The 16922-nt window shown below is 39.9% G+C and overlaps 1 protein-coding gene across 2 annotated transcripts; it reads right to left on the bottom strand.

The window, feature by feature from the left end:
• Positions 1–9532: 9532 nt before the first annotated feature.
• LOC113106242 (uncharacterized) lies at positions 9533–12660 on the bottom strand. Of its 2 annotated transcripts, XM_026267953.1 has the most exons (4): positions 10791–12660; positions 10395–10556; positions 9823–9893; positions 9533–9734 (listed from the first exon to the last, which is right to left on the bottom strand). In XM_026267953.1, exon 1 carries the CDS (start codon positions 12579–12581, stop codon positions 11340–11342), a length of 1242 nt encoding a protein of 413 aa, XP_026123738.1. In that variant the 5' UTR covers positions 12582–12660; the 3' UTR covers positions 9533–9734; positions 9823–9893; positions 10395–10556; positions 10791–11339. The 2 variants fall into 2 exon arrangements, with proteins under 2 accessions (XP_026123738.1, XP_026123737.1); XM_026267952.1 differs by having other exon boundaries at positions 10395–12660.
• Positions 12661–16922: the final 4262 nt, after the last annotated feature.

Genomic DNA, 16922 nt, shown 5'->3' with positions numbered 1-16922 from the left:
TCCTTCAGTTGCAGGGACAGATTTGGCATCCAAATACAGACAGACTACAACTCTCTGTATGGCTGCTTAGGAGCCAGAATTACTGTTCAGATCCTGCAATATGAATGTGAAAAATACGATTCTGAAATCAAAACCACACTCCACCAGAAATATGTATGCTGGCAGGTGGAAACTTTTCACTGATTGGTGTACTCAGTGTGGGGTTGATTCCAGAGCAATTATCTGTGCCACTGGTGGTAAGTTTTCTGAAGTCGCTGCTAGAGAATAATATTGCACCCTCCTCTCTATGAGTATACATTGCCGCAGTTTCTGCACAGCATGCATTTGTTAATGGACAACCTTTGGGATCTCATGACTCTGTGACTCATTTTCTTAAAGCTGCACAGTGATTGCGCGCTGCTCAGACTGTTAGGTGTTCCTCGTGGGACCTCAGTCTGGTTTTAAATTAATCTACACAGCACCCTTTTGAACCTGTGGACCAGGATGATCTGAAGTGGCTTTAATTGAAAACACCATTTCTTTTGGCTGTAACATCAGCTAAACATGTTGGTGAGCTACATGCATTGTCAGTCAGTGAGTCCTGTATGTTTTGGAATGCGGATAAAATGGTGGTGACATTGTGGCCTAACCCTTCATTTCTCCCATAAAGACTGTCTATGTTGTTTAAGAACCAGGTGATTGAGTTGACTGCACTTAATCCTTTTGTGAAAGAAGCACAAAATGGTAATCATACTGAGCTTCTCTGTACAGTGAGAGCCATGAAGGGTTATCTGAGAGTGATGGAGAATCTGCAGCATTCAGACCAACTTTTCATATGCTATGGTGGACCAAAAAAGGGGAAAAACAGAGGCTTTCGCACTGGGTGGTAGATGTAATTATCCAGCCATATAAGGTCAATAACCTTTATGTTCCAGCTTTTCGACAAGAAGCATCTCAACATCTTGGACAGCACTTAAAGGTGTTCCACTGATGAATATTTGTGCAGCTGCTAATTGGCCATCAGCTGATACCTTTTCTAGAAACTACAGAGTTAATGTTGCGACCTCTGCTCTATGGATAGAACAGTTCTGCTGGGATCCTTAAATACTGATTAGGTAGTAGAAATCTCCTTGTGACTTTGTTGTTATGAGTCATCCAGTGTGAAGCACTGCCTCTGGCAGTCAGTAAGAATGAAATATAATGAGAGTTATGCATGTAACTGAGGTTCTATGAGTTCTGGATGACCGCCAGAGAACTCTGTCACTAGGAGTCTGAGCAAAAAGATTCTGTAGAGACAGTTTGTCAGATGTCACAGGATTAAATAGGGGACATCTTCATGACATTTTGGGTCACGTGATGACTTTATTGTTATTAGACTCGACCTGTGCATGAGCAAGAGACATACTATTCAGTGTGAAGCACTGCCTCTGGCATTCATCTGGAACTCATGGAACTGCAGTTACATGTTACTCTTGTTTATGTTCATGTGAATCATCTATGATCCACATAAAGTGAGTATGTTTTTTTATTTTTTTATGAATCTTTGCAAATAGCCTTTCCTATAAACGTGTTAGTTAGCAAGTTTCGCGGCTAAAGTATAGAGTCTCTCAGAGAACTATGCATCACTTCATGGAAGAGAGGGATGGGGTGAGTGGAATGATGACTTAATGTACTGTATGATGACAGTAGCAGAATTAATTAGGAAGGGTACAAAATCATATTGGCTACCAATATTCAAGAAAATACCACCAAACTCATTAGAAAACACTTAATATTGGATCAGAACAATAACCCAAAATACCCTGCCAGTACAGTCAAAGACTTTATCAGGGCAAAAATGTAAGCCCAAATCAATAACCAGATTTAAATCCCACTGAACATTAATTTCACCAGCTGAAAAGTAGACTAAAGACAGGAACTCCCCAAAACAAGCAACAGCTGGAATTGGCTGCATTTTAAGGCTGGGGAAAAGCATTTCAAAGCATTAGACCAAAAGTCTGGTGGTGTCTATGGGCTGCAGACTCATTGCTCTGATTGCATGCAAGCGACCTGCAACTAAATATTAGCTTCTAATCTTTTATATCTGCCTTAAATTCAGCTATGAATGCTCACCTCAAATAGTGGGATGAACTCTAAAAGTGCTGTCCTTATTTGGTCAAACATGTATGTGTCAAAAGACCTAATAATAAAATGTGACATTCTGTTGTTTTGTCACATTTTATAATAATTTGTATTTAAATACTGAAAATTCTATTGATCACAGCATTCGGGAATTTCTGCATTCCATCACAGGAGTAAATTAGATTTTAAATATATATTAAAACAGAAAATTGATATTTTAAGTTGAAATAAAATTTCACATTATTACTGTGTTTACTGTATATTTTATTTAATAAATATAGCTTTGGTCAACATATATGATTTCTTTAAAAAAATAATCTGACCCTAGTGGTTGCATAAATCCAGAGTTCTGGACTGGAGTCAAAGCAAGGTTTGAGACACACTGCTAGACAGAGGCCTTTCCTTGTTTTTGACATTCTTGTTGGGTGGACAGACTGGATTTCAAGGCACTTCCTTGACCCAGAGTTTGCTCACAGCTAACTAAGGAAGGTGCACTATGAATGAACGAGGAGCAAGGCCATCATTCCTGACTTCCTCTTCCCCAGTGCCAGGTGGAGTGGGCAGAAATGTTACTATTTGACTGCTGATCTGGACAAAGCAAGACAGTGTGTCATCAGGAGTGGCTGACATAGGAGGGAAGGGCACAAGATTAGTCCTTTTGAAGTGAAAGCTGGCGGTTCAGATCATGTGCTCTCTAGGAAAGTCTCTCTTGCCATAGAGTGGTAATGAAATGGAACTTATTTACACAGTTTCCATGGAAACTACCCATTGGATCTATTGGATTCATAACATTTCCCTTAAATCAGGGAATTTGGTTTATTTAACCTATTCAATGTTTTTTTTTTTTTTTTTTTCTTTTTTTTGAGGTTCCTACTCTTATTCTTGAAGCAATGCCCCATCTGTGTTATAATAAAAGAAATGTTTGAAATATGTTTCATAAAAGATTGCTCTGACCTTCAAATTACATCTGTTTTCAGAGACTATTTAGTTGCAAATGACCTGCACGTGATAAATAAAGGGAGTGGATTACAGAATGTGCAATAACCTTTAAAATGTTTTCTTCAATTTCCTTAATTCATCACAAACCTGGTTTTCCTTGGAGATGAAGCTCAGGCTGCTAGAAATATACCATGCTTTGGAAGATCTGAAATGGTCATGAACTTTTTCCTTGATGAACCTGCACTCAGACTTGAATTAAACAAGTTTGAAATAGGGTCTGAAAAACAGATGGAAAGCATAGTGGAGGGGGAGGGGATACAGTTTTGCGTTAGGGAAAGTCTTATTACCTGCGTCATGGGTTTTCACTCACAGAGAAAGGCTGTCTGAAAGTAAGTCTGAAAGTAAGCTTTAGAGCCCTACTATCTCCATGCAGGCTTTCAGTGTACATGGAGTAATGTTCGGTTTGAACAACACAATGTTGTGTGCAAGAAATGGCACAGCTCTTCATTTCTCCAGTCTTCTCAACCCAACTATCGCAGTGACCCAAAGATCTTATCAGTTCATGACCAAATCACTCATGGGTTCAAGAAAATAACAACTCGGCTCACAGTGCCCTTTCGTTGCAAAGTTGTTCAAAGTGGCAGAACAACTGGCTTTCACTTACATCAAGGACGTGTCTGTCTGCGTCATGCGTTGGTGTTTCCATTACCTTATGCTCAGAACACCAGAGGAGCCACCCTACCTCATGAGCCAGACCTTTGATTGATGTGCCTCGGCCTATAGTGGTGTGGCTTTGTGGTTCTCAATATATAATATTTTGTTATGAAGTTGGACTAGAGTTGTGACCTCAGAATTTGACCTAACTGACACACTCAAAAAAAAAAGCTGTCTGCATAGATTCAGGTCCAACTTTGCTGTAACTTTAATACTTCTGTGATTTGACATGGTTTGCGGTGACCATATTTTCCCATTTGAGATGCGTAACAGCACTTAAAAACCAAGAAAGAACAGCTTCGACAAACATATTTCAGAGTTTCCAAAGCAAACAAATTGCTTACTATTAGCCACTCCAATTAAGCTACTTTTTGCTCATGCTCAAATACTTGGGCGAAAAGCAAGCTTAATTTAACTTATCCAAAAAGACTTCTTTGCCATATCACAACGTATTCTGCAAGACGAAAAGAGTTTTCCGGAAATGTTTAGGCTCTTAATTTGCCACATAAAATTTGCTCGATGTGATTTGGTACGCAGTGCAATAAACTATGCCCTGAAGGCACACTTCATTACCAAGACAAGCTCAAGAGCAGAACTGTGCTTTCCATAAGCTTGGCTCATTCCCTCACCCTCAGTGGAGAACATGAGGTTGTTTCCATATCAGATTTCTGTAACCGAACCTCGCAAAAGTTACACACTGAACCTACAATGTGTTGTGATACGTTAAGTATCAACAATATAGAAGTGTTTCCCAAACACTTAAGCCCCTGTCGAGGCCTCCATGAAGAAAAGAGGGGGTTCGTTTAAGAACTGCGCAAAGGACTTCCCCCAATGTTTACAGGTGCTATTAGTTGCACAGCAGTGACTCAGTGGGCGGGAATGTTTCTCACTTTTTATTGAGTATGAAAAGGCCACTGAAAAGATCAGCAGTTGTGGAAAATGATGAATCAGTTGCTTTTGGAAGAATCACTAGTCATTTGTTTTGAGGTGTGAAAGGATTTCTATAATTTTAGAACACTGAGCTGAGAGAGAGTATTGGTGTCCATAACCTTACACAAATGTCAAACAATTTAACTGAAAAATGTGAGTGAAAATCCACCAGGATCCACATTTTAACAAAGCATCATACTGTTCATGCCTTCAGATAATATTCTGTACTGAAATAATATACTGTACTGCTAACCACAAAGCTGGAACCCCTAAATTAGCTTTAAACTAGTGTCTGTGTATGACAAAAATAATTTCATCCCAGTTTGCTTGCATTTCCCCATGAAAGTCCATTAAAGTCACATGAGAAAAAAAAATATTTTAATTGTGATATAACAGAAGCATGACATAAAAGTCTAAATTGTGACAGAAACAATTACGAGATAAACAGTTAAAACTATGACATAAAAACTATAATTATTAGATAAAAGACTTTTTAATCATTTTCTCATCTTGATTTTTTATGTCATAATTATATATGTTTAATTGTGGTTTATTAGTCACTATCTTTAGTTCATAGTACACCTAAAACAGTGAATATCTCCTCTCTAAATTTGTATTTTAAAATGTTAGCTAATTGTTTGTATGCTACTTACAGCCTAATTTTCAGATGAATACCTGATTACTGATTTATGTTTATGGCAGGAGTTGTTAATACTTTTACTCCATCTTTCCAGACAAATTCATTTCCCAATTTGTTTTTCTCCAATCAGAACTAAAATGAACATGTGTTATATGTTTATTACGTATAAACACATTAAAGCGTATTGAAAATCAGAAAATCAAGTAAAGTATACACTGTATACACATGTATTCATACAGAAGAGAGAAGTTTGATCGTTCCGGTTACTATCATCCTTTTGTTGTTCGTCATAGAGCCTCTAATGTACTGTTTGTTTATAAGTGAGTAAACAGTGGTGTGATCGAAATGCCATAACGCTGATACGAAATTGAATTGCTGCCTACTTGTCCTGCCAAAAAACAACAGCCCAGAGAGCCTTCCTCTCCATCCGGTGGTGGTGAAAACATTTTTTTTTTTTTTGTAATTGACACCACATGTGCTTGTGTATGGTGTGTGTGTGTGTGTGGGGGGGGGGGGGGGGGGGGCTGTTACTCACACTCTGTACCCCTGGACAAACCATCCGTCAGCTAATATCATAGTACTGATGTAAGCGCCCTCTCCCCAAACCCCCTGCCCTCCTTACACACACCAGGCCAGGGAAGGGTGACTGTATCTGCTTTCTCTGGCCTAGCATACCCTGTGCAGATGCAGGTTGGGAGGTAGCTGGGGGCATGGTGGCTGTTGGCCAGAACTGGGAGGTCTGGAGAGATGGGGAGACTAAATGAAAAAGACTTTGTCAGGCCTTTGACAAGTTAAACCTGAAGGCAACGGTAAATCTGGAAAGCAATGTAAGCGAGTCTCTAAGATAATCCTCGTCTGTTGTGCATACTATTTCAGTGAGGCACTTTGTCTGACTATTACCCTGTTGTCTGAAGCAAAAGCAATGACCTCGATGATCCCGGCTGCATTTGATGATTTCATGCCTGCCAGATGCATGTTCAATTCAATTCAAGTTTATTTGTATAGCACTTTTTACAATACAAATCATTACAAAGCAACTTTACAGAAAATTACGTTTCTACAATATTTAGTAGTAGCTTATAAGTGGTGACTGTCAGTTTGTGCGTGTATGAAAGGATTTTTCAGAAAAATTAATACAAGACAGAGTCAGCCAGATGATGAACATCATTTACAGCAATTATTATGTGATGTAGTCACACTTGTAGCAATATTTGTAAGTTATGTTTGTTGATTCAGGGTTAGCATCATCTGAGGTCCTCTGTGGGGTCAGCATCATCTCTTCTCAGGTCGAATTAATTTTCTTGCAAAAAAACAAAACAAAAAAATGGTATTAACAAACTCCAGGTTAAGTTATATGACTATGAGTGAATGAGGCCTTGTTTACACCTGATATTCAGATATGTTTTTTGTTGATCTGATCACAAGTGTATAGTGTTAAGTGATAGAGTTATTTATTTCTTACTTTTTTGACTTATTTGAATATGCTCAAGGCCTGCATCACTTCAATAATTCTCACCCTTGTAGAGGTAAATGGCAAGTCCAGGGCAAAAAGGAAGCCCAGCATCCCCCAAGAGACTGAGACTGAATGTGTTGTCAGCAAAGCTGACCTAAATGGAAATCCTGCTATCACTGTGGAATTTTATTATTTAGTCATTGTTTGATTCATAGTCACCTGGTGTCTTTCCTACCATACTCTATCACAGGACACATGAGGTGGGAAAATATTTTTGTTCAACAATAATATGCCCAAATATGTGGTACAAGATTGGCTTTGCATAAAAACAACCTCGTGACTTATCATTTTTCATACAGCACACATATTAAAAGGGAAGGAAAGCTTGGGAAATGGTCAGCCAGTATGCAATGTGGTCATATATTTGTCATTAGATCTTCCTATTATTCTGTGGACCATTGCAGTATGAACTGGAAAAATAGCACTGATCCTCTTTGAAAACAGCAGACAAGCCTCTGACTAAGTGCTGGCCTTGTTTTGACTGAGACCACATTATTCATGTGTGGCATTTGTCACAATTAAGACATTTACAAATTGTTATTTGTCAGACACTAAAGGCATGTTTGCACTGAAAAAAGGACAATTACTTCATTTGACATAGCACAGCAGTTTACCATTGCAGACTACACCTGGTTAAACTAGATTGTACTGGAGGTGGTATGCGAATAAGATGAATGTTAGTCAACTCAGCTACCACAAAAAAAGTGTTTTATGATTTTGTTCAAAAAAATAAAAATAAATTAGTAATCTGACTTAAAGATACTGTCAATATACCAGACGTGCTATGCCTGCTTAGACTCTTTATCAGCTAAATTAATTTAAGGCTTTGTTTCAACCAACTGTATCTTTCAGAAAGTATCTAGCCAGGAATAACATAGCTAATATGTTCTGGTTCTGCAAGAATTAAATTTAGGATACTGTCATTAAAAAAAATTAAAACATTGGTTGCTAGGTTAGACAAAAATAAATAAATAAATAAATAGCAGCTGATCCAAGGTCGCAACCTGCAATTAATTAATTTTTTGTATATTTGCTGTCTTCTCCCCCTCAGTTTGTTAGTTTTTGTTTAGAAAATAAAGGAGGAAATGCAACAACTCTGGGAATTGGTGGCCCAGTTGGCCAAGTATTTTGCCAGCCAACTGCTATTTTTTTAAGGTGTGCATGGACACCATCAGGTGAAAGTGCTGGTATGCCATGAGAAGCAAATGGCTGATGTCAATTTTAATCTCCTTGTGCCATTAAAGTGCCCCTATTATGAAAGGTTCATATTTTGGTATGGTTGACATGCATGCAAGGTAAAAAAAAAAAAAAAAAAAAAAACACTTTCATTTTTTATTTTTATCTTACTTGCGCAACAAATCCCAAGTGATTCGCTCAACATGTGATGCTAATCTGAGGTGATTGGTCCAGTTGGTCTCATTTTAATTTCATCATGCCTGTAATGCCTGATAAACCAACAATTTTTTACCACTCTATAATTGGCACCTAATGGCAAAGAATGAATTTGCATTTTCATTCAGACCAACGCTAAAAGACCATCAAGAGGGCGGGCAATATGCTAATGTTTCATGTTGACGTCAACATGAAATGGCTTGGGATTCGTATTAAAAACGACTAATTTCAATGATTCAGAGTCGACTCTTTCTTTTGAGAGACATACATGTTCACTTTCAGATTTAAAACTTTGCAGGATCTTTTCATTTACCTAGAGCTATGTTACACACTTCGTGAAAGGTAATTTTCAAAAATCCTTAATAGGATCCTAAATAAATCCTTAATCTTTAAATATAATGAATGGGTTTCAATGAGCTAAAGATGTCTAATTTATGGTGGTGATAGTTCACCCTACTCAAAAGGCTTTGGGAAATGATTAACCACAGACCTTTATACAGATCTTTAAGTCAGTGACACTATAGATGGTCAAAGGGTGTATCTAAGTGCCTTATTACCAATGTTACTGGCTTATGTGTTTTGTTTCACTAGAATATATCTACTTTTTGGATTGCTTTGTACTGCATATACCTGTGGTTGATTGCTATTTGCAAATGCCTTTTAGAAAATCAGCTTTTCAGTATAACCATATTGTCTTCTCAGTTCCCTTTACTGGTCTTAATCTACTTATAAATATATATATATATATATATATATATATATATATATATATATAAACTGTTTGGACATTTTAATTTGTTGATTTTAAAAGGTTGTCAGTTAAGTAAGATTCAACGTCACAACCTTGATAGTTAAGACAAGAAATATCCTCTGAGCCACTCATGGTCACAAGGGGGGTTAATCATGACTATAACTGAAATCCAGGATTCGGCCCTGCTCTGCACAGTAAGGCTTAGGTGTATTTTTGGTTAATATTATTTTCCCTGAACATGACTGGAGTGATGCGTTTTCATTTTAAAATTTCCATTCTAAATTAAGACATCTCCCACAGATTTCCCTGTTTGTTGCTGCCGTCTGTTTTGAGTGTTTCTTAAATAAAAGATAAAGTGTTTCTTTATTGTCTATTTTTCAATCTTGAAATCAATTTTATTCACCATAATTTTCATTTCTATGACGTGTGAATATATCCCTCACTGTATTCTACAACAAAAACAATCAGAGCACCTTGTTATCATTAGTTAATATATTATTAGATATTTATATTTGCCATGTTGGCTACTAAACCGTTTGCATCGGTAGCATGGTTGCCGCTAATCTTGCTTACATTGCTTAAACTTCATTCTTTTACACATTGTGTAAATTAAATTGTGGATTTGTGGGTGCACTGGTAGCGGAAGACGCAAGCCAAGCCCCAAGGACCTAATTTGTCAGGAGCCAAGTGAGGACCTCTTCCCCTCCACCATCTCCAGTCTTCAAGATTTCCACCCGTAACCGATTCGCTCCCCTCTGCAAGACAGAATGCAATGGTGTGATCGTCGGAGACTCGTTGGGCATGTCAGGTGCTACCCTTGCTAAAGGTAAAGTGCACACTCACTGTTTCCCTGTTGCTCATGTCCTCAATGTTTCTGTGCAGATACCCGCGATCCTCCCATGTTGTGCTCCTTCCTGCAATATATATATATATATATATATATATATATATATATATATATATATATATATATATATATATATATATATATATATATATATATATATATGTAACCCAGGTCTCATGTAGTTAGAAAATAAAGCTAGAGTGGTTAATACAATGAGACTGGGCCTGGGCTCGTTGTAGGAAAAATACAACTTGTTTTATATGTTACTTAATAAATGTATATTTGTAATACTCTTGGCTATTCTTATAAAGACCACCACAACTGTATTTTGATTGCAAAAAATATTAACAAGTATTTTATATACAACATTAAATAAAAGATAAATGTATCTTAGAATAAAATAAAACAAATCACATAAGCATGAAAAGATATGGAATAAAAAAAATTAATATGTTATGCCTGTTCGATGACACTTTGTGTGCGGTGAGGCCTAAAAACTGGAATGGCCGCTTCACTCAGAAACTGAGCATAAACAAAAAAGCACGAGCAGGTGAATGTTAGTACTCACGAATCCAGGTTAGTACAGCGATGGTAATGGTAATGGCAATGGTAATGGCAAAGGGAAGAAGCACAGCACAGATGATCAGGGCAGGGCACACAGAAACAGCAAAGCAGAAACAGCAGGGCCTTCGGTTGGTAAACCAGTCTCTCGCTCACCAACGTCCGTCTCCTTAGAGCATATTATCTGAATTTAGCCACATTATCAAACACTATTTCTTATTGAATTAGCGTTAGCTTTGCTTTAGCGATATCACAATGCTAAAACTATTACTAAAACATATGAGCACATTGGCACAGAATGCTACCGCTAATTAGCATGTCACTAATTACATTATACATCCAGTCTCTTAACTATAACAGTTCGATATAGCACAAAAATACAGGCATACACAATCATATTCACCTCTTGCAGGTCACACCAAAGTTTTTTTGTTGTAAGGACCACGAGTAGTCGACCTTCATAAAAACATTAATTCTTCCCACACCACGATGCCTCCTTCATTAGCGCTCTCATTATAGCGTCTGTTCTCCGTTTTCCATACGTGCTCACTACTCCTCACACAAACATGTCCCACTAGTCCCGCCCCTTACACAATGATGTTACTCTAATTGGCTCAAGTACTAACACAACCAAAAGCAAAACGGGAATTAAATGATTGACAGGTAACAGGTAACAGATTAGGTTACACAGATAAACACAGCTTCTTCTTCTCTACTTTTTCTCTCAAATGAAACATAAAAAACTTTTTATAATGAATTTAACTTTATCTGTAAATAGTCTTATTTATTAAACTCTAAATATTATATTTATACTTTTAACCAGCACACCTTTTACCCAATTTTAACTATTTATGAACTCCATTTATAAACTTTTCTTTTGTTTCTTTATGTGTGTGTGAATTACACTGTTAATGATCTTTTAAACTCTAATTTATAGAAATTTTGTACAGGGCTACACCCTCCCTCTTCTGAATGTGTAGATGTCCTCATCACACCTTTTGTCCCTCTTCCTTTTATCCTCCTCCATATACCTTTGGGATGTTTTGGACTTTTTCCTTGGTTTATTGTCTTGGTCTGGAGGGTTCATTTTGAGTTGGATGACCATGCCATGGTGCATGATGGTAACTGGTTCAAAAGATGGATGACCAGGTTCCTCATAAGTAAATCTTATAGGTGGCTTTGGTTTTCTCAGGGATGTCCGGACTGTAGAAGACCTTTCACTTTTTGCTCTTTCAGCAGCTATATTATGTTTGTTTCTTTGTAAGGGAGGTGACTTTGCTCCCTCTTCTGAATCTTGAGAATCTTCTTCTACAGATTCAGAATTTGTCTCTTGGACATCAGAGTATGGCATAGGAGGTGCATCACCTTCAAGCGGTTCCTCATTCTCGGTCTCTGTAAGTTGTTGAGTTTCTGTAACTTCACAGCTTTCCTCCACAGCTTTTCCATCCTCCTCAGAGTTGTCACTCTCATCATTCTCCACAGAGTGATTTATCTTTAGCCGTCTCCGGACCTCATCCATATCAAAATCTGAAGATTTGTGGACGGTTTCAAACTCTGAACCTGATGACTCTGTGTCACTTTCTTCAGACTTGGTTGGTTGACGTTTCTGAGTACGTTGAGTTCTTGTTACAGGTCCCCGAACAGAGCTTGCATCATCTGATGGGTTAAACATCCTGACCATGTAACCGATGGGTAACAGATGATCTCGATGGAGAGTTTTCAGCACACCTGAACCATGCTCTGGTTTGACCTTATAAACAGGCAGGTTAGGCAACTTCTCCACAACAACATATGGTATTGATTTCCATCGATCTTGGAGTTTATGTTTGCCTTTTAGACCCACATTCTGTACGAGAACTCTGTCTCCTTTCTCCAAAGGTAGGTCTCTCACACGTTGGTCATATCGGGCTTTATTTTTCAAGTGATTCTTTGTAGCAGCATCAGATGCCAACTGATAAGCTTTTTGCAACTCTTTCCTCATCCTGGCCACGTACTGTTGGTAGGAGGTTTCACTTTCACCATTTGGTGAGATTCCAAAACAGATGTCAATGGGTAACCTTGCTTCCCTTCCGAACATGAGATGATAAGGGGAGTATCCCGTGGAATCATTTTTTGTGCAATTGTATGCATGTACCAGGTAAGTTATATGTTGACTCCAATGTTGTTTTTGTACGGCATCCAGGGTACCAAGCATGGCTAAAAGTGTTCGATTGAATCGTTCTGGTTGGGCATCCCCTTGAGGGTGGTAGGGAGATGTTCTTGACTTCCGAATACCAAGCATGGACAAGAGTTCTTTTATCAGGCGACTTTCAAAATCTCGGCCCTGATCCGAGTGTATCCTTGCAGGTAGGCCATAGTGCACAAAATACTTGTCCCACAATACCCTGGCAACTGTGATAGCCTTTTGATTTTTTGTAACAAATGCTTGTGCGTAACGTGTATAATGGTCTGTCACTACCAACACATTCGCAACACCTTTAGAGTCAGGCTCTATTTGCAAAAAAATCGATTCAAACTAAATCCAAGGGGCCATTACTTGTTATTTGGTTTAAGGGCGAGGCATGTTGAGGGAGTGTCTTTCTGGAGATACATCTACCACAGGTTCGAATGTACTGCTCGACCTCAGCTGTCATTCGCGGCCAATAAAATCTGTCCTTGATCAGTTCAGTGGTGCGTTCGACTCCCAAGTGTCCACACTCATCATGTAGAGACCTTAACACCATTGGGCGGTATCTTGTGGGCAAGACAAGTTGTTTGATCTGTTTCCCGCATATCTTTTCTTTTACTCTGTAGAGTATTCCATCTCTTAACTCCAACTTGCGGCTTTCACGAAGGAGCAGCACAGTTTCCGGTGAGTCATTCTCTGAGCGTGTCAAGCATTTATTCTTCTCCAGAGCTTTCTTTAATGGTCCAATTGTTGGGTCCATATCTTGTGAAGCTTCAATGTCTTTTGAGCTCAATTGGTCAAGTGTATTCATGCTAAGGTTCACTGGACACACATAAGCTTCAGGTACTGCGGTGGCAGGAGCTCCCAATTGATCAACTAATCTGTCTGGCACATCAGCCTCTTCACTGACACAGGCTCTTTTGCAGAGGGCTTTGATGCCAGCAGGTGGGACACTAGTCCACTCTTCTGTCTCCTCTGAAGAGTACTGTCTGGACAACAAGTCAGCATCAACATTATGTCTCCCAGGTCGATACTGGATGGTGAAATCGTAGGTGGCGAGGGCGGCGAGCCAACGATGTCCGACGGCACTGAGTTTGGCAGAGGTCAATACATATGTTAATGGGTTATTGTCAGTTCTTACTATGAACTTTGCTCCATACAAGTAATCGTGAAACTTGTCCACGACAGCCCATTTTAATGCCAGAAATTCCAATTGATGGACTGGATAGTTTTGTTCTGAATCTTTAAGCTTACGACTGGCAAAAGCTACTGGCTTGAGGCCCTCAGGATATTCCTGGTTCAGAACAGCGCCTAAACCATTCATACTGGCGTCCACATGTAAGATGTATGGTTTTGTGGGGTCAGCGAAAGCTAGCACTGGGGCATTGATCAAACAGTCACGAATACGGTCGAAAGCGTCCTGGCAAGTTTTAGTCCACCGCTCTCCGAATGGCTCTGACGGCTTGAAATAGACTTTGCTTGAGTCAACACTTTTTTTAGTCTTGGGGTCTTGCCAAGTGGGGGCGTAACCTTTAGTGAGCTCGGAGAGGGGACGGACAATGGCAGAATAGTTTGCAATGAACCTCCGATAATAACTGCAAAATCCGAGGAAGGACTTCAGCGGTTTCAAGTGAGTGGGCTCTTTCCAATGCTGTACTACCTCCACTTTGTCTGGATCCGTAGCTATTCCATTAGCAGAAACAATATGACCCACATACTTGACCTCGGGCTGACAGAATTGGCATTTGTCAATAGAAACCTTCAATCCGACCTCCTCTAGTCTGTCCAACACCTTGAGAAGACGTTGCTCGTGCTCCTCAAGTGTCTTGCTGAAAATGATGATATCATCCAAGTATACGAGAACTTCCAGAAGATGCATATCGCCTACAGCCTTTTCCATTAAGCGCTGAAATGTTGCTGGCGCTCCTGTGATTCCTTGTGGCATGCGCTCAAATTGATAGAAACCGAGAGGGCAAATGAACGCTGTCTTTTCTTTGTCCTCCGGAGCCATCTCTATCTGGTAGTAACCACTGCGCAAATCCAGAACTGAAAACCATTGGCTGCCTGATAGAGAATCCAAGGCATCGTCAATGCGTGGCATTGTGTACTGATCTGGTGTGGTGCGGTTGTTCAATGTTCTGTAATCAATGCAAATTCTTATCTTCCCATTCTTTTTGCGGACTACCACAATTGGTGAGGCGTATGGGCTACGGGACTCAGTGATAATGCCAGTGGCCAGTAGTTGTTGTATGTGTCGCCGCACATCGTCTATGTCGGCAGGGGCTATTCTCCTTGACCTCTCCCTGAAAGGTCTGGGGTCATGCAGGCGTATGTGGTGTTCAACACCCTTGGCGCGACCAACATCCCACTCATGCAGTGAGAAAACATTCCGCCTCTCAGCCAACTTCTGCTGAAACCGACTTTTCCACTCTTCGGGAATTGGAGAGTCCCCGAAATTGAAAAGACTTGGGTCTAGAGTTTCAGCTGGGAGGTTGGAAAGCTGAACTGGGGTAACTGTGTCAACAGCATACATCTCAGCAACGATGGTCCCAACTGGGATGGAAGTTGCCCTTTTGGACTCATTCTGAATGAGGACAGTGAAACTGTTATTATCTATGTTGGCGTCTGAGAGCACACCAGGCTGTACCAGTAGACCGGCAGGGAGCAACTGTTCAGTGGGTGCATCAATCAGTACAAGGTCTTTGGACGGGGCACTCTGTCTTTCCACTTTGCATGTTGCATAGTACTTTACACCTGGAGCAATTGAGAGTAAACCAGGTCCTTTCCACTTTATCTGTCCCAAGACTTCATCTTTTGCAAACTGCTCTTGTGCTTTGACAGGTGCGTAAACAGACTGAATCCTCATTGAATGCACAATGTTCTCGTCACCTTTTGTTTTCACCAGCTCCCATAAGCGGCGAAACAGAGATGTGTTGGTGCCAACCAATACAGGGGTTTGTTGCTGATTTCTTGGCTCAGGGCAGATTAAAGCAAGCACTTCTACTCGTCCCGATACACCAGTGATCTCTTCAGTGAACTCCATCTCAACCACAACATATCCTTTGTAAGGAAACTCAGTGTCTGAAAGGCCCCAGAGTCCAAGACCAGAGAGGGGTTTTATCGGGACATCAGGTAAGTGTTCGTTATACCAGCTTTCAAAAATAATAGTCACGTTAGACCCACTGTCGATAAGAGCATTGCAGACCACATCATTAACTTTGATGGTGTGTATAAATGATGGACCTACGAGACCTTCAGGTAAGTCAGTGTTATGTTCTGAGACTTCAACCTTATTGGTTCTAGCTACATGCTGCTCTTCAGCTGCAGGATTTGGGTTCTCTTTGTTTGGTAAAGGGGAAACTCTCACCAAGCGTATAAGCTTTCTAATAACTTTCTGGAGATTCTCAGGGGCAGTACATCTGGTGGCTATGTGTCCATTTTCCCCACACCGATAACAGAAAAACTCATCCTTGTCTTGTCGGGGAGGAAAAACTTTGGAATGAGCGGGCTTGTGAACTGGAGCTGCTTTGTATTGGTGAGGCTGAGGTGTGTGTTCTCGTGGGGGGTCTGATGTGTATTTCACTGCCATTACACTAATTTTATTTTCTAAGGCTTTCACTTGTTTCCTTAGTGATTGCAATTCACTCTGTGACTCATTTTTTTGTTTTTGTTTCTCTTTCAGACCTGTAAAAGATTCATCAGAGATTGGCTGAGGTTGTAGGTTGTTTCTCTGCTCTAGCTGCGCTCTCAATTCTCGAATCTGAGCTTGCAGTTCACTCCTAGAGACTGATTCAGGTTCTTTCTCCTTTTCAGCTTGGACAGTGCGTACACGCTGAGGACGTATGTGTGACAAATGGCTTTGTTTGGCTAATTGGCGAACCTCCTCTTCCATCACTTCTCTTAACAGGTTCAAGAATGTAGGGGGATTACTACTCCGCTCCCTAATTTTCAACTGAAGCAACATGAGTTCAGAGGTAGACCCTCTAAGAAGCTGCTCTAAACGAGCGCTATTGGCAGCGCTAACAGGTAAACCACCTCCCTGTACTACTTTGACAAGAGATTTTTCTACTCTTCTTAGGAACTCAGACAAACGCTCACCAGACTGTTGGTGGAGGGCTCTAAACGACAAGTATAGTTCTTCTGCGGACTCTACTGTACCAAAAATGCTCTCTATAGCCTTTATGTACTCACTTGGGCTAGCATCAGGTTGAGTCAGGCGCACAGCTTGAATGATTTCAAAGGCGGGCCCTTTAAGACTCTCCAGTATCCGACGCCGTTTTTCTTTGTCGGAGCACTCACCTTCCTCTACTAAGAGTGTTGCTTGTTCCAGCCAGTTATCTAAGGTCTCTTCTCCAGTTGGGGTGGGAC

Source organism: Carassius auratus, chromosome 7 (genome assembly GCF_003368295.1).
Source record: "Carassius auratus strain Wakin chromosome 7, ASM336829v1, whole genome shotgun sequence".
Lineage (NCBI taxonomy): Eukaryota > Metazoa > Chordata > Actinopteri > Cypriniformes > Cyprinidae > Carassius > Carassius auratus.
The sequence above is the reverse complement of the archived record's forward strand: the minus strand, read 5'-3'. Positions and strand labels throughout refer to the sequence as shown.

Coding starts and splice junctions, on each gene's coding strand:
- LOC113106242 (XM_026267952.1), bottom strand. CDS start 12,581: ATGCTTGGTACCCTGGATGCCGTACAAAAACAACATTGGAGTCAACAT.